Raw genomic sequence first — 17188 nt, 5'->3', positions numbered from 1 at the left:
ACAAAAAATATTTTGTATGTGTAACGCAAATAACTTACTTCTAACAAAATTATTTGTTTGGGGGGTATTAAAGATTCGGATAATCGAAATAGAAATTCTTCTATTTAGATTTATTATACGTTTGCATAAATTTTATTTCATAACATCTTTTAAACGGATAAGTACATATTTAGAGCCGTTACCAATCAAACACGCGTAACGCACGCGTGTGTAAACCTTTTGTAAAAGTCTGTCAACTTTGAATATATAAAAAATAACAACAATTGGCAACGCTGTAAATAAAAATGACTTGAATATTTTTGACGTTTATTCCACAAAAAAAGCCCTGCTTTGTATTAGCGGCGCAAAGTTAGTAATATTGAGTGTTCATTGGATTTATTTATTTTCTTACGATAATTTTTAAATATTATTAAATGCCAGTCATGGATGTTAACATCAATAAAGTTATTGTGCACCCTTTGGTGTTGCTTTCTGTTGTGGATCATTTCAACAGAATGGGCAAAATTGGTAGCCACAAACGTGTATGTGGAATTTTATTGGGAAGCTGGCGTTCGAAAGGTGTTCTAGATATATCTAACAGCTTTGCGGGTTAGTAATAACACTATTATGTATAGATATATTTTTAACTTTGCATTTTGCCTAAAATTAATATATATTATATATCTGTTTATACATTTTAGTTCCATTTGATGAGGATGAAAGAGATAAGTCAGTTTGGTTTTTGGATCATGATTATTTGGAAAATATGTATGGAATGTTTAAAAAAGTGAATGCGCGAGAACGTGTTGTAGGTTGGTATCACACAGGCCCAAAATTGCATCAAAATGATATTGAAATAAATGAGTTGGTGCGACGATACTGTCCCAATTCTGTGCTAGTCATTATTGATGCTAAACCGAAAGATCTTGGCCTACCAACCGAAGCATATATTGCTGTTGAAGAAGTGCACGAGGACGGTTCACCCACTAGTAAAACTTTTGAACATGTTCCAAGTGAAATAGGTGCCGAAGAAGCTGAAGAAGTCGGTGTTGAGCATTTGTTACGTGATATCAAGGACACAACAGTCGGCAGCTTGTCACAAAAAATTACCAACCAATTAATGGGTCTTAAAGGCTTAAATGCCCAACTAAAAGATATTAAAAATTACTTAGAGCGTGTTGGCGATGGCAAAATACCAATAAACCATCAAATAGTCTATCAAATGCAAGATATTTTCAACCTCTTGCCAGATATAACAAGTGATCATTTCACAGAGACCATGTATGTTAAAACTAATGATCAAATGCTGGTTGTTTATCTTGCATCTATGGTTCGTTCAATTATTGCCTTACATAATTTAATCAACAACAAGCTTACAAATCGTGATGCCGAGGAGGGAAAGAAGAATGATGCTGCAGATAAGGATGCTAAGAATAAGGATAACAAGGAAACAAAAGAAAAAGAAAAAAAAGTTGATGAGAAATCTGATAAGGGCAAGGATGAAGGCAGTAAAAGTAGTAAGAAATAAAATCGAAAGAAAAAACCACGACGCAAAAAAAAGAAAAACAAACACAAATAGCCATCAAACTCATAAATCAATTTAATTTACTAGCGTACGTGGGTAAAATTATATTAATTTATTCATTTAATTTGGCTTAAATTTAAAATACAAATTTTTTATCAATAAGTTTAGTTACTTCATTTAAAATTGTTTTAATTTCCACCATGAACTTCAAAAAATTAAAAAGCTTTTTTTCAAAAATTCAAATTCGCAAGTCTTCACTTTTAAACTAATCTCTTACTTAAATGAATATAAAATGTTAGTATTAATAATGAATTGTCAAGTTATGTATTTTTACTAAACAATATGAACTGCTAGTATTCATTTATGTATAAGTAAGCGTTTATAAAAAGCTTATATCAAATAAATGATATATAACTAATAAAATTATTATATAGTTTATTGTTATAAATAATAAAATTATGTTCGGGTTTTTGCTTGCCCTTTTTAGTAGACTCAATACAAAAAAAATTGAAGAATTAGAATTCTTTTACTGCGCTAAGTAGTAACAAGGCGGATGGGGGGTACTTTTATCGTCCTCACCACAACTGATATACGAATGATTAAACGGGACATTCAATCTTCAAACGTGGTTCTCTAAATTCGTGTGGCCCAACAACAAACCTACCACTAGACTAATATCTTTTCGTCACATCTCAATAATAGTGCTGGATTATTTCTTAATAGAGTGCGCCCAACTTTCATGCTGAAACCTTCCAAAGAATTTCCAGGCATATTAAGTAAAAAATCTATCTCATATAAATAAAAGGAATATTTATAGATTTCATACATTATACACCAATTACGACTAATATACCATATTTTATTACAAAACTTTTTTTTCTCTATTGATTACAAACAACAATATCATTTCGATGCAAAATATTTCTTAGTTTATTGAATAATTTGCTGTGGTGTTGAGAAAAACAGATTACTATTATTGTGTATTCTAAAATATTCAGAGCCATTTTCTTCATAATCACTTCTAGTTGTTATTGTGTTCTTAAAATTTTCTGATCTAGCAAAATCTCTTGCACCAAGCCAAGCATCGAGATCTGGTATTTGTGCTTCAATAATATTATGTGTTGTTTGAAATGGACGCATTTCTAGCAGTTCTTTTGATAATCGTTGCTTAAGTCCCGGAAATTGTGCACAACCACCAGTCATAAAAACATTATTGGCCAATCTCAATTGCTCGGCAGGGGTAAAAAGTTTGAGCACATAGTCAATCAATTCAGCTATACCTGCTTCAGAGCTTCCAATCATACTAGGCTGAAAAAGCAATTCTGGTGCACGCAAAGATTCAACTCCGACGTGTAATTGATAATTTTCTGCTGTTATCTCAACATTTGTGCCAGAGGTTGAATCATCAAAATTTGTATCGTAATGCCGCAGAATATTTTCAAACTCATTCAACTTCTCATTTTCGACTTCACTATCGCTATCGTCATCATTACGACTTATTACTTTGTACACATCCCAGTCTTTGTCATCCATACCAAACTCATCAGCACCTTTTTCATTACGTGCCAGTTGAGATATTATACGCATACGTTCCTGTGCAGCTAAAGTATGTCGCTTGGCCAAGTCTTGTCGACGCATCTTTCGCCCATGTTTACGTTTCAACAATTCTTCTCTTTGTGCTTTCAAATCTGTTAACCACTCATCGAGTGGTATTTCTGGTGGTGGCTTGGCTATATTAACTGTCTTCTCTTTAGTAACTTGAGTTGTATTATCTGTAGGTGTTGCTAATCTTTGTTTAGTGCGTTCAATTCGAGCACTGACTGTAGTCATAAGTTTATCTAATTCCTGCAGATTTGCAAGTTCATTATCCTTCAATGCCGCTTGAAATTTATCTTTTTCGCCAGTCTCATGCAATGCACGTATATCTGACATTATCATAAATTGTTCTTCATCTTCCACAAGCTTTTCTCTATTACGACGTGCATTTAACTCAATAAGACGTTTTCCAAGTTCCCGACGCTTTTCATTTTTTTGTTCGACTGTTAGTGTAGTAGCAGGTTGGGCTACGGTATAAGGCAACTGTATCTTCTTCACATTAGCTGTATAGAAATCTGCCTGAGACCATTGACGTAAATCATCTTGATAATCAACCGCTATAGAACTGTGCTTGTGTATTAAAGTTTCCATACGACTTATAGTAATAGCGTTAAGATGCACTGGATATTTCATTTGCATTAGTCGATAGAGATAAGTTATTATATGATAACCACCAATGTTAAGCCGTCGAGCTTTGGCCGCCTGCAGCTTTCCATTCAGTACAGGAATGACATGTGTGGTGAAGTAACCAAAAGATAAAATCAATGCATCTTCATGTAAGCTGTTATGATGCAAACTAAAAAGTGAATCAATGCCATAACTCACAGCAGGTACATTATAACACTCAAAGAGCAATTCACTCATTAGTTTTCTGCTATGATTTGGATTACCTATAGCTTCGGTTAAAACTATTGGGTGTGGTACACACCCATCTTGCTCTATGTTTAAATGCTCAAAAGTATAATCGAATAATTGTTGCTGATTGTGAAAATGAGTTACAACATTTCGATCAAATTGTGTTTTCAATTGCATACGCACAGCTTCTATATTCGTAATGTCGTTACCAATTTGAAACTCAGGTCCTGCGGGTAGCTCAGTTAAATCCTTTTTTCGATCTTTGCGTGGTTTTGCAATTAAATTTCGAAATTCAAGCAATGGTTTGTCACAAGTGCTCCAACCAACTCGGCATTTGTAGGAACCATTATCGATAACTAGTGGAATTTCCTCATCTTTAATACTTGCATTATATTCATAAAACACGTCCGGCTTAATTTTAATATCGCTCAATTCTATAATATTCATTTTGTAGCATTCAATTTGTGGAATTTGCAAAAATTTGTTATAAAGCGCAGAGCGTCATGTTTGACATTTCATATAGTGGGAAATTCTTTGTTGAGACCGCAAAAAATCCCAAAACAAACAGCATATGGCTATTGATAAGAAAATATCCCAATAAATGTCAATTAAAATTTTGACAATATGTCTGTAGATACTCATCCTTTCTCAATTGCAAAGTGTAATAGTACCTGTAAATAGTGCATCATAGCTCATCATTTGTGTAGAAAACAATTTGTAATAAATAATTAAATGTTTCAATGTGAGCTTAAAGGTTAAAAATGTCCAGCAAAGCAAAAACTGCAAATAGTTGTGAGACAGGAAAAGAAACCACCAAAGGATTCTCTACCCGTTTTGCACTATCAAGACTGCATGACGAATTAGAGAAAATACTATTAGAATTTGAACAAAAATATGCGAATGAAAGGTATTGTACAACATTTTATTATAAATTATGTGGTATGATTAAATTTTTTTAATTATAGTTGTTATCGCAAAATACGTTCAGCATTTGTAAAGAGATACGATAGCCCACTTGGTTGGTTTGCTATCACAACATCTCTCTTAACGATAATAGCTCTACTTGTAGCGAATTCATATTTGGCAGCTATATCTTTAACACTTTGTACAATATTGGATTTATATTTTGTAATACGTGAGAATAATTTACGACGTACTGAAATTTATCGTAAAACTCGTGCTTGTCTAATCGACATAAAGCTTGCCGAACAGGAGCTTTCTGCAGATTGGCAACCTTGTAATTATCCGCATTTAAGCTCACCAATATCGCCATGTGTTACTTTGCAATGGACATATCGAGATGGTGTTATTGTAAATTTACCTTGGTCACTATTAGTTAGAGGTGATCACATAGTAATTCGACCTGGTCATATGACGCCAGGACCATGTAGCGAAATTGGAGGTAAAAAATGTTTCAAAATGAATGAAGTTTATGGTGTGGCTGTAAATACAGATCCACCTGTAAAACCAGTAGCACGAGCACCTTTGCCCGACTTAATTTGCTCATTAGAAAATACACCATATTCAGAACATTTACGTACAATTTTGGAAAACTCGCTTAAACGTCCACCGACAATTTATAATCAACAACGTTATTTGGTAAGTTATGACTAGAATAATAAATGGCCTATTAGTATTTTTATCTACATATATACTATACAATTTATAGTTAGTTACAAAATACATACAGCAATGGGGCTTTATATTAATGATGTGCTTAACTCTTTTTGCTGGAATATTGCGTATGCATGGTGTTGGTCTGAAACCAGCGAATGCAAATGATGAGCAGCATCACTGGAAATATATTCTATTTGAATCACCTGCTGCTGCCGTTATACCATTACTGCCATTAATATTTCCAATAATGTGGATCTCAATGAATCTTTGGGGTATAGCCAGGTTGCAGTGTTTTATAAAAACACCACAAGCACTACTACCGAAACACATGCAGACATCATTTGAGGAAGATTTAGATACACCCACTTACGACTATGATAATATTAAATTAATGAGATCGCATGTATTTTATAATTGGATGAAATTATGGAATGGTGATAGTCAACTTCTAGCTCGTTCTGCAAATGTAGTACAAGTTTTAGGTTCCATAACTGCACTATGTTGTGTTGATAAGAAAGGTATACTATCATGGCCTAACCCAACTGCAGAGAAGGTTTTCTTTTTACACGAAAACGATGAAATTAATTTGGAGGAACATAGTAATAGTCAATCAACTTTACATACTGAAAGCGACGAACCACCAGTACATCATAATAATAAAGATGGAGGTATTGTCGCTGAAGTGCTGGATTTGACACATGACCAACATTGTCCATTTCGTTTGGAGTTTGACGATCATGAATGGAAAGCGCATATCAATTCATTAAAACCGCTTGGTAAGTGGGAAATATATAATATAATTAATAATTATTATTATTATTTTTATTATTAAGAGAGTAGACGTGAAAATTGCCCAACAGCCGGTACTGCGGCCAGAAGAGACCTATTGTACCAGTTTAACTATTGATTAAATAAAGCCCCTTAAGCTTTGTGAATAAAGTCTAGAACTAAATCTAGAGAAGAGTTCTTAATCTGTTCTGGTGACAGAAATTCTTTATGAAACAGGTTTCTTCTGTGCGTTATTAAAGCTGGACAGTCACAAAGAATGTGCATGGTCGTTTCCTCATCTTCGATGCATAATCTGCATTCCGAGTTAGCAGATAATTGTAGTTTATGAAGGTGATATTTCAGACCATAATGACCTGTAATGAAATCTGTTATCAACCTTAAATTACATTTTGAGTATTTAAGAATGTCTTTGTAGGAGTACGGTGTTATCAGTGCTTTGCTTTGTCTGAGTCCTGGAAAGTTTACCCAGTACTTCAGCCGCATATGATTTTTCATTTCCTTGATAATCTGTTTTGTACTGGCCCAGTTTATTCCACAAAAGGGTTGAGGGCCTATAAAAGCAGTTTTTGATGCAATTCTGGCTAGCTCATCAGCTTTTTCATTTCCCAAAACTCCTCTGTGGCCCGGAATCCAGTAAAGGCTTACCTTATTCCGAGCTGCAAGTGATTGCAGAAGCTCGTAACACTCAAGGACCTGTTTTGATTTGAAAGTCCAAGAAGAAAGAGCTATAATTAATAATTAAAATACTGTCTAATGTTATCAAAAATATAACAAAGCAAGTGAATTTGTTAAAGAATTTTCAAAACAAATTAACAAAACAATAGCAGTCAAGTACGGCTTTGTGTCAGTTGGTTAATTAGCACTGATTCTGAGTTTCATATTTGACAGGTTATAAGTTCAAGTCTAGGTACTTGCTGCCTAAAATTATATATGTTACGTATAATGAAATATAAATAGAATTTCCAAAAGGATAACTGATGATGAATATTTGGCAATACTAGAAATAGCTGTATGGTCAGCCAAAAATTTAATTAACTTAACTTGACGCGTCTTATGACGAAAAGAAACTATTTAAAAGTTAGAAGGGTTCGAATAGAAATCAAAAGGCAACCACAAAAATTTTAGTTAATTTATTGAAATTTGATTGACCATACAACGCTGTTTCTAGTGTTAGGAAATATTTGAATTTATAAAATTTTGTTTTATCAAAAAACCTTACTATTAAAAAAAAATTTTCTTTCGTCATAATTGACTTTAAAAATAAAATATAATATAAATTTATAAAACTAATAATAATTTACTATTATTAGGACTTGCTATACTGGTCAACACTTGCTCTCCTCTTACGCACGCGCATTATTCTCAGTTTTGCGGTCATGTCACCGCAGTTGCTACGTTGGATAAAGATCTGGTTCCCGTAACAAATCGGTATGCGATGATTGAGACCAGTATGAATACATTTTTGCATGGGTACGTAGTTTCATTTTCATTTCTGCTTGATTTTCTATAGTTTTTACTTTATTTAAACATAAATGACTGAATTGGAATTTATAATTTTGTATTTTGTTGTATAAAAATTCCAAAATGTTTGATTTTCAGCGCAAAAAAGCAAACCACAATTTCTACAAGGAAGCAAAATTCAAAAAAAGAAAACATTTTTATATATTATTATTATAATTTTTTTTATGAAACAGTACCTGTATATAATATACATATACACATACTTAAAAGCTTTTAACTTATAATTTATAGCAATTTTTTTGTAAATATTTTAAAATAATTTTTAAACTAAAAGTTATGTTTAATGAAACTGCGAAGCCGCTCTCCAGGTCAGAAAAATTAAGAATTTAATTTCAGTATTTGTTTTAAACAATATGTTGTTCAGTTTTTACCTTTGTTATTGTTTTTTCTTAAGATTCAGTTACATTTTTAGTGCATGTAATTGGCAAATTTTCTACACATCATAAATTTTTTGCTTTAAAATTAAGTTTAAAACATAAGTGACATCATTATTACCTTTCAGTTTATTTGCTTAAGTAGTCTTGAAATATTAAACATAATTTCTTATATTGGAATTAGTGTATAAGATTTAGTGGGTTGATGTCTATTATGTATGGCACATCATTATTAGCTGTAGTTGTATGTAAACCTTTAAATATTGGCTTAAATAACTTTAAAATATGATTAAAAAATTTTAATGTTAATTTTTTTTTTGCCGAAAGTAACGCATCTTATGAGGAAAATAAACTATTTAAAAGTTAGTAGGGTTCGATTAGAACTGAAAAGACAACAACAAAAATTTTATTTAAATCAACATTTTGTATGTTGTAGGTTGATGACTCTTTTGTATTGGCATTATTATTATCTGGTATCAGATATTATTTAATCTATATACCTTTAAATATTGGCTTGTATAAAATATATATTTTTTATTAGAATTCCTATATAACTTTTTTAATGTTTTGATGTCACTTATGTAGATTTTCATTTAGTAGTGCTTTTTTTCGTTATGTTTTCAGTTCAAATTGATTTTTACAACATGTAAATTTTTTTTATTAAAGTGATTACAGTCACAAAACTTACATATCATCAAAATTCATATATCATTATTGTTATTTTATATATAACCTGTTTCTTTCACATTTACAAAGTTCACTATCATCTTAGAAATATTAAAATAATCGAAATTTTAAACCAATTTTTTTATTATTTTAAAAATTTATGCTGCAGACGTTGTCTGTGCGAATTAGCTAAGCAGATAGGTTTTACAGATCATGCAACCGATCGTTTCCTGCTAGAAGGACAATTGGCTTCATATAGACATTTGGTAATTAATTAATAATTTTTTCTACTTTTATTTAACTGAATAATAAATAAAAAAAATATTTAGCAACCAGACGTTGTGCGCCGTGATATACGTTTTGCGCGTCAATTACAACTCTCGACTAAAGTAAAGGTTCCATTTCCCCACTCGCTGTCGGTTGTCATGCGTGAAAATCCTGGTGGCTATTTATCGCTATTTACACAGGGCACTGCAGATATTATCTTAGATTATTGCGATGATTTTTGGGATGGTAAAGACCTTCGACCATTATCAACACAGGACCGTAAACGTGCTTTGGACTTTTATCAGAGAAGCGCCTTAACAGCCTACTGCACTGCATTTGCATATCGTCCACTACGTCATGGCATAAATAGTGCCCTAAATGGTGCACAACATAAGGGTGGACCTATTGCTTATCTTGAATTACCACCCGAGTCGAAAATACGTATGCAGCATGTAGATAAAGCGCACTGTGATTTTGAGTGCGGTAACACTAAATTAAGTCATAGCATCAGTACCGATTCTCTTTTATTTTCTGAGAGTAAAGATGAAGATATAAATGATGTGGATGCTTGCTTTGAAATGCAATGTCACCAAGTTTTTATTGGCATGGTAACAATGCAATATCAAGCCCAAACAGATATTGTTCAATTAGTTGAAAATTTAGAACGTGCCTGCATACGTTTCGTGCATTTCAGTAAAGAAAATGAGTTACGGTCACGCGTCTTTTCTGAGAAAATGGGTCTGGAATCAGGTTGGAATTGTCACATATCACTTTTAAGTGAAACTGATGATAAAACTTCTGCTGTAACTGCGCAATCACCAAAAAGTACTGGTAAAAAAGACTTAACTAACAATGCGACTAACATGAACATTATTGAGTCAAATCATGCTAACACCACCACTACCACAAATTTCATTATAACCCCCAATCCATTAATAACTCATCCTGATGATTTCACTAGTATTCCCACTATATGCACAACGAATCAAACTCAACCAATATCAATTGCACATAATGTTGCAGGTACCAGCGAAAACGACGAAACTGACCTAAATTGTCTGTTACCACCAGCAAATCTAGAGTCTTCAAAAACACTAAGTTCATCTGCGCCAGGCGCCATATCCAATCATAACTACAATATGTTGCGTGGTATCAATCCTTCCTCTTCTAATGTCAGCCTTGTAGGCTCGAGAGAATCATTAAATGATAATGAGCCCGATAATGCGAGCCTCAAACAACGTCGCCCTTCGCAAGACTCAGCTTTGGATGAAAACTGTCGTTCACTAAGCATTTTGACTGATAGTACTGAACATAGTGTGCCGGTAAATTTCGATATGTCAAATCGTGCAAAATTACCTCGCGGCATTGAAAATATAAGACCACATTTGGAGAAAGTAGATAATGTGCCATTACAAGTTTCACTGTTTACCGATTGTTCAGCGGAAGCAACTGTCCAAATGTTAGATATAATGCAATCATATGGTGAAATTGTTGTTTGTCTAGGTTCTTCAGCTAGCCGAACTAATGCTGAAATATTTCTGCAAGCTGATTGCAGTATAGCTGTAGAACCACTCTATCCACAGGTCTGTAAGGAAATGCCTGCCTACACTGAGGCCAATTTACAAAATAATAAATTACGTCAACAAACATGTCAAAAGGGTTTAAGTAATGATAATAAATATAGCGATCCGTACGTTAATGAAGAACTATTAGAGAATGGTGAGACTGCGCGTCCTATGCAATGTTTAGGCAATACAATTTCACCAGTTTATCTAAGTCGTATGCTTAATTCACTGCCATGTTCGATAGCCGTCAGTCGGGAGGATCCACTATCTTTACTAGGCATTATTGAGTTATCACGTCGTTTTTCTTCGGGTTTATGGAATTGCATCCAATACTGGGCATGCTGTGCTGGTACTCTGTCAATTATCAATATGCTTAGTGCATGTATATCTTTACCACCAATATTAACACCACTTATGGTTATATATTTAATGTGTATTCCTGTACCGCTCATATCATTAGCATTGGCACATATCGATGTAGATCCAAAGATTATGAATCGAGCTACGGGCAAAAAGCAGACTGAATACGATACAAGAGTATTTGGGTTCGTATTATGGTGTTATGGCTGCAAATTTTTAGCACCTATTTTAATTATAGTGAGTAAAACACTTATTTGAAGCCTAACTAAAAAGTAATTATAAATAATATTTTTGCTTTTCAGATTTTAGCTTATTGTGCATTTATGGCTCATCCAATTGAAATCATTGACGTAGATGACGATGATTTACACATTAATTTACATATAGCGAGAATATTCTCATTTCTTGGAATATTGCTGCATTTCGGTAATAATGTAGGTGGTATTTAGACTGAATATCGAACTATCGAGTCCGGTCTAAACACCTCAACTAATATTAGGTGATAAAGAAAGTATCAACGGTTTTTTATAACTAGATGATGTTGGTACCCACACATCTTGCAACACTAATCTGATTGTTACAAATGAGCATATATTTGAACAGGTTACATTTTTTGTGAAGACAGTTGTGTCCAAAATTAGCGAACAGAAAAGGCTACTGTTTGTTTCGGTGTCTGCAAAACTTTCTTAACAGTAAAAAATTGGCTAACCAAATAACCGCTGAAAATCACTTGGCCAAGTTTTTCGTCGTTTAATCACAAAAGTTCTACACCAAAGAAATTAAGAAGCTACCCGCAAAATGACAATAGGTCATAGATAATAATGACCAATATATACTTAATTAAAACTAATTTTTGATAAAGAAAATTTTTATTTAAAAATCTATAAAAAAAACCGTCACTACTTTTTATATCACCTTATTTTTAATATTAGTTGATATTAATAATAATGCTAAAAATATTTTATTATACAATAGTGGTTATATCTGCATCCTTCGTGCATCGTGACCATTCACTCTGGCAGAAGAGTCCATTTCGAAATCGCATATGGGCACTAACGTGTCTATCACTTTTAACACTGCATGGCATTATCTGCGCATTGCAAGTACTTCTAGATGAAGATATACACGATGAAGTTTTTCAATTATGGCCTGCTATAGTATTTCTTTATTGTGGTATTTTGATTAGTATTTTTGTTACTGAACTAACAAAATGGCAAGAAATAAAGTAAGTATAAAATAATATATTTATAAGATATTATATATTAATTAGTGCGTCTCTTTTATTAACAGAGTTAACACACGATATCAACGTAGAGCTAGACTAGATTTTGGTACAAAATTGGGCATGAATTCACCATTTTAAGACTAATCGTTAACAAATATCGTTAAAAATTTTATGAAAAAGACAAAAACAAATATGTGAAAGCAAATGAGATACAGTGACAATAGCTTTAAAGACTCTATTCTAAATTTAAGTCATATATGGAAAGACATATTTGTATCTCAACTTTTGGGTTAGCTATGGTCTATATTTGCTTTCTCGTATGTTTATGTGTTAAACACAGAAATTATTTGTACATAGTTTAGAATTTAAACATTGTTCATATTGTTTAAGCGTAGATTGTTTAAGCATACATATATTATTTTGTACTTATGTCTGTCTAATTTTAATGTTTTGATTTTTTTTATGAATTTTTAGTAAAACATAAATGTTGTAAAACTAATATACTTTACTGTATTTAATATTTATTTTAAAACTAATATTTTCATCTAATTTTTAAGAATCAGTACTTTTTGTTTATTAAAATTAATTAGACTTTTCTACTCTGAAACTAAATTTGTTTTTCAGTGTTCACGCAATCATAAACTAGCCATTAAAATGTGAATTAATAAGTAAAACTTTAATAATAGTAAAATCAAACAGTGTTTATTTTATAATTATTTTTACTTATTTATTTTATTTTTATTTAAAAATTGCTCTGTACTCATATGTTGTACACAAAATATTTTTTTTACCACAATGTATATTTAATTTTTATATAAATATAAGAATAACAACAATAAAAAAATACTACTAATATACAATGTATTTTAATTCAAAAGCAGTTGAATAAAAATTATTTTCTATTTAGCTGCTCTTGCTTATAAATTTGGTCTCAATCTCATATATAAATTGTTTGCATATAACTAATGAATAATTTCGATATATTCAAATACATTTGTAAATAAAATTGAAAGCTATTTTATTATTAATTAACATTAAGTAAATTCATAATACATTTATTAATTCCTGTAAACAAAGTTAGTTTTGCCTTCTATGATTTTTATTCATTTTTCATATTAAATTTAAACTTTTTCCTTTGGTGCCTCGTGCACTTTGAAAATATTCGATAATTCATCCAAAAGCGTTTCATGTCTGTAACCAGTACGAATATCTGGCACATTAGTGCGTGTTATATCGTTGCCAGCCACACCTTCACGTGTGTAATTTGGTCCTAACCAGTGTTGTTTCACCTACATATAATAATTTTTATTAGTTATTTTAGTTTTACATATTTAAGTTTAATTATTTTTTAAATTTAATAAAAAGTATACTTCAACATTAAAATATTCTAAGCTTCGAACAACTCAAAAAATTATATATTTATTAATAGTAACACATTTCAAACGTACCTTATGAGGGAAGCCACTCATTATAACACTATTTCTTGCTAACTCGCACATATCACATGAGCTTAGTTTCCACACTTGTGCGGCAATGCTGTATTCCTCCATTAACGGTTCCTGAAATAATAGATAGTTCTAATTAGAGTCGTAGTTTCAAAAAATATAGTTTAAATGTTTATATATTCATATTTAAATTATCTTCATTGAATATGTAGTATTTAATCATCATTATTATCATCAGCGTTACAGCTTGGAGTGAGCTTTAGCTACATCAACCAACTTTCACAAATCTGCTTTGCATGTTGTTTTAGACCTCCAATTTTGAATACCCATTTTTCTGATGTCGTCGGTCACATTCCCGAGTCACGGCGTGAAATGAAGTATTCGTTTTTGTGGTCTATCATCCGGCATCCGACATGATATGTCCGATCCATCTCAATCGCTGCGACTTTGTGAACTTTACAGCGTCTTCACCGTTACCAAGTTGCAATAACTCTGCATTCACGCGCCGGTAAAGAAGTATTTAATAGTGCAATATAAAATAATCGAATTATTTTTTATTCAAACTATTCGACAAATACGAATATTTGTATTAGTTTGAACTAGTATTTGAAAATCTGGACTATTTCAAAAGTTTGATATCAGAAATGTCAAAATATGAGCTGCGCTAGTATTTAATATAATATATAGGGTTATCGAAATATATACGAAATGGATATCGTCCTTTAAATTAAACAGTAATGTTTCAATGACATATGTATGTCAAAAAGAGCTCCCAATTTAATGTTTGTCATTTTACACCTAAGATCGTTTAACAGCCGCAGTATATGTTAAAATAGTGAAATCTATTTGAAAAATAGAGACAAAATGGAAACATATATGGTGACGAATTTTGGTATCGGATTTTCTATAGTGATGAAACTCATCTCTTGCTTGATGTCAACAAACAAAATTTTTACATTTAGAGTAGTGAAAGTCTACCCTAAATCATGCAATATACAATCATGGGTATATATAATCCTCAAGAGATATGCTCTTATATTTTATATTATACATAAATATGTTTTTTTAAATAAATATTTCATACTTAGCTATTATTATAAATTTATATATATAAATTATATACCTTTGTGAAATGAAACTGTAGGGGATCATCTGTTGAGAGTGACACAATTAATCCTCTTGCTAGATACTCAGGTAATGGATTACGATGATAGTTCAAGAAAAGTGAATTATTGGATAGCGGAGACATAGCAATCCCGATCTGTGTTAAATAATATAAATACTGTAAAACAGGCACTTTGCGTAAAAGTAAACCATGTGAAATATTTTCTGCCATTAAATAGCCACAAACTAAATGCTGTACAGGACCAGCCTCGCCACAATGTGGGCGTAATACAAATGTATTCAAGCCACGATCCCTAAAATATTTTAGATAATATTAATTAATTATTATTTAATTATGCTATTATTACACTTACTTTCTGAATTGATTTAAAACTGTTATATTCGCATACATATAATAAATATAGTATGCATATGGTGGATTATCAACTTCTGTCCAATTCGGTGGTGTAGAGATATCACCATCGAATAGTGGATTTTCAGGTTTGGACTCATCATCGACTGAATCGAAACCTATTATGTGTTGCATGAAACGATGAAGTTCTGGATATTTGCTAGGTTGATTTGTAGCTTCAAATAATGGCAAAAATATGTTATTTAAAATTTCTTGGAATGAGCTCATTAAATTATTGGATTTAAAGATGTCGCTATAAGACAAAAAAAAATTATTAAGTTGGAGTTTTAATTTACATTTGTTGAAATCTCTTACAAAAGACGAGGAATTTGTATAAGCCAACGTATGTTAGGAGAATATACATTATAATCTATCGCCCATTTGGCGAGTTTTGTCCACTCTTCACGATGTTTACCATAAATCGAAAGACGTAATTCCGCATTTTGATATTTAGATTCTTCAAGATCAAAAGCAACTTCCTAAAATAAATACATATATTTTTTTTATTATTATAAATTAAAAATCAAATTTTTTTATTTTTATGTTTGATTTCAAAAATTGGAAAGCTTTTTAGAATACCTTTATGATTTCAGCAAAGTATTTGCCATTTAAGTAATTGTCTGTTTTAAGGAAGACTTCACGTAAACGGGATTCACCAATAGGATTATACTTGGCATTGAATTTATCGAATCGATGAAAAGTGTTACGATCTGCGTGCACATCCAACATATCTACTGTGAGATCATATGTAGTCAGATTCATTGATTGAAAGACTTGTGCTAATGTCATTTCTTGACCCTTAGTTACAGTCACCACTTCAGCGGCACTTTTCTTAAGTGTCTTTTTGATAAAACGCAGCAAATGTTTTTGATTCATGCATGAAGCTGCATGAATGTGAGTATCTACTTTTCTAAAAAGAAAAAGGGACAGTTAAATAATATTTAAATCAATAAAAACAATATTTTGAACTTACCTTATATTGTAAAAATCACGATGTGGCACCTGTTTTTGTGAAGCCAACTCACGCAAATCATTTAGTAGCACATGAAGTTGAAACTTGGATGATAAATAGCAAAGGCGACGATAACAAAATGATTTTCTATAGATGAGAAATATTTAAAATAAATTATTCTCATCAATTAATTAAAATTTATAATATTTATTACGCTAACTTACAATGGTCCATCGGCGATCATATTGCACATAATTTGCATGTCATTCACAAACTCCTTCAACGTTGGATAATTATAATTCATGGAAGTATCGCTTACCTAAAAAAAGGAAAATAGAGATATGGAATAAAAAAAAAGGAATTTTGTAGTATACTTCATCTTCATATATGTGAAATACGCCATCAACTGGTTTAATCACGAAGTTTTTATCTGGTGGAAATTCTAGATCCCATGGATTAGCGGTGTCCGTGGGTGGATGGATGGGATGATCTACATGTTGGTCACATTTCGAAATACGTTGGTGATGTGGTTTGTGGTTTTTGGTGTCAATGGCAATTGTGTTTATGTTGGTGGTGTTGTTGTGAGGTGGTGCAATTTTTATTTAAAAATGCAGAATTGCAATTTTAAATTTTACATTACGTTTGCATAAAAAATATATGAAAGTACAAAAAAAATTCTACGATTAATTTAGGCTATAGAATATATTGCTTATAAATAATTTATTATAAAAATATAAAAATTTATAAAAAAACATTAAAATAATATAAAATATAACATTTTAACAGATAAACTCTTTGTTTAAATTTGCTTAGTGGTTTCTTTTTGCTGAAAACGAAGCAATTTTTTATGTGTCTATGTCCTGTTGTGTAAGGAATTTAACGCATTTGTAAAAATAAAATTAAAAAAAAATAATAATAAAAATAAAAATTACAATA

The 17188-nt window shown here is 31.5% G+C and overlaps 4 protein-coding genes across 14 annotated transcripts in view; 2 read left to right on the top strand and 2 right to left on the bottom strand.

The window, feature by feature from the left end:
* Positions 1-308: 308 nt before the first annotated feature.
* Positions 309-1509, top strand: LOC119670328 (26S proteasome non-ATPase regulatory subunit 7). The gene is made up of 2 exons (XM_038080552.1): positions 309-588; positions 681-1509. Exons 1-2 carry the CDS (start codon positions 414-416, stop codon positions 1505-1507), a joined length of 1002 nt encoding a protein of 333 aa, XP_037936480.1. The 5' UTR covers positions 309-413; the 3' UTR covers positions 1508-1509.
* Positions 1510-2402: 893 nt separating this feature from the next.
* On the bottom strand, positions 2403-4483 carry LOC119670327 (actin-related protein 5). The gene has a single exon (XM_038080551.1). The coding sequence runs from the start codon at positions 4400-4402 to the stop codon at positions 2435-2437; it is 1968 nt and encodes a 655-aa protein (XP_037936479.1). The 5' UTR covers positions 4403-4483; the 3' UTR covers positions 2403-2434.
* Positions 4484-4589: 106 nt separating this feature from the next.
* Positions 4590-12769, top strand: LOC119670326 (transmembrane protein 94). 4 transcript variants are annotated; one of them, XM_038080550.1, is made up of 10 exons: positions 4590-4862; positions 4921-5554; positions 5625-6348; positions 7672-7831; positions 9092-9188; positions 9252-10014; positions 10213-11351; positions 11417-11540; positions 12090-12339; positions 12405-12769. In XM_038080550.1, exons 1-10 carry the CDS (start codon positions 4717-4719, stop codon positions 12475-12477), a joined length of 4110 nt encoding a protein of 1369 aa, XP_037936478.1. In that variant the 5' UTR covers positions 4590-4716; the 3' UTR covers positions 12478-12769. The 4 variants fall into 4 exon arrangements, with proteins under 4 accessions (XP_037936478.1, XP_037936477.1, XP_037936476.1 ...); XM_038080549.1 differs by having other exon boundaries at positions 9252-10020; XM_038080548.1 differs by having other exon boundaries at positions 7672-7789; positions 9252-11351.
* A 467-nt stretch (positions 12770-13236) lies between these two features.
* Positions 13237-17188, bottom strand: part of LOC119670324 (AMP deaminase 2) — a 43392-nt gene continuing 39440 nt past the window's right edge. For 6 of the 8 annotated variants that reach the window (XM_038080542.1, XM_038080540.1, XM_038080541.1 and 3 more), the window contains 9 exons: positions 16627-16742; positions 16477-16571; positions 16274-16399; positions 15880-16210; positions 15616-15779; positions 15263-15553; positions 14908-15202; positions 13788-13898; positions 13239-13628 (listed from right to left, as the gene is read on the bottom strand). In XM_038080542.1, coding sequence (XP_037936470.1) covers positions 13461-13628; positions 13788-13898; positions 14908-15202; positions 15263-15553; positions 15616-15779; positions 15880-16210; positions 16274-16399; positions 16477-16571; positions 16627-16742 — 1697 coding nt within the window. In that variant the 3' untranslated portion in view covers positions 13239-13460. Of the gene's footprint in view, positions 13629-13787; positions 13899-14907; positions 15203-15262; positions 15554-15615; positions 15780-15879; positions 16211-16273; positions 16400-16476; positions 16572-16626; positions 16743-17188 lie in introns of all 8 variants that reach the window. The other 2 variants (XM_038080538.1, XM_038080539.1) reach the window with 1 other exon arrangement.

Source organism: Teleopsis dalmanni, chromosome 1, assembly GCF_002237135.1.
Source record: "Teleopsis dalmanni isolate 2A chromosome 1, ASM223713v2, whole genome shotgun sequence".
Taxonomy (NCBI): Eukaryota; Metazoa; Arthropoda; class Insecta; order Diptera; family Diopsidae; genus Teleopsis; species Teleopsis dalmanni.
Note: the sequence above shows the minus strand (reverse complement) of the source record. Positions and strands in the feature narration are given on the sequence as shown.

Coding starts and splice junctions, on each gene's coding strand:
- LOC119670327 (XM_038080551.1), bottom strand. CDS start 4,402: ATGAATATTATAGAATTGAGCGATATTAAAATTAAGCCGGACGTGTTT.
- LOC119670328 (XM_038080552.1), top strand. CDS start 414: ATGCCAGTCATGGATGTTAACATCAATAAAGTTATTGTGCACCCTTTG. Junction 589..680: donor TATATCTAACAGCTTTGCGG/GTTAGTAATAAC, acceptor TATACATTTTAG/TTCCATTTGATGAGGATGAA.
- LOC119670326 (XM_038080547.1), top strand. CDS start 4,717: ATGTCCAGCAAAGCAAAAACTGCAAATAGTTGTGAGACAGGAAAAGAA. Junction 11,352..11,416: donor TAGCACCTATTTTAATTATA/GTGAGTAAAACA, acceptor TTTGCTTTTCAG/ATTTTAGCTTATTGTGCATT. Junction 11,541..12,089: donor TGGAATATTGCTGCATTTCG/GTAATAATGTAG, acceptor ATTATACAATAG/TGGTTATATCTGCATCCTTC.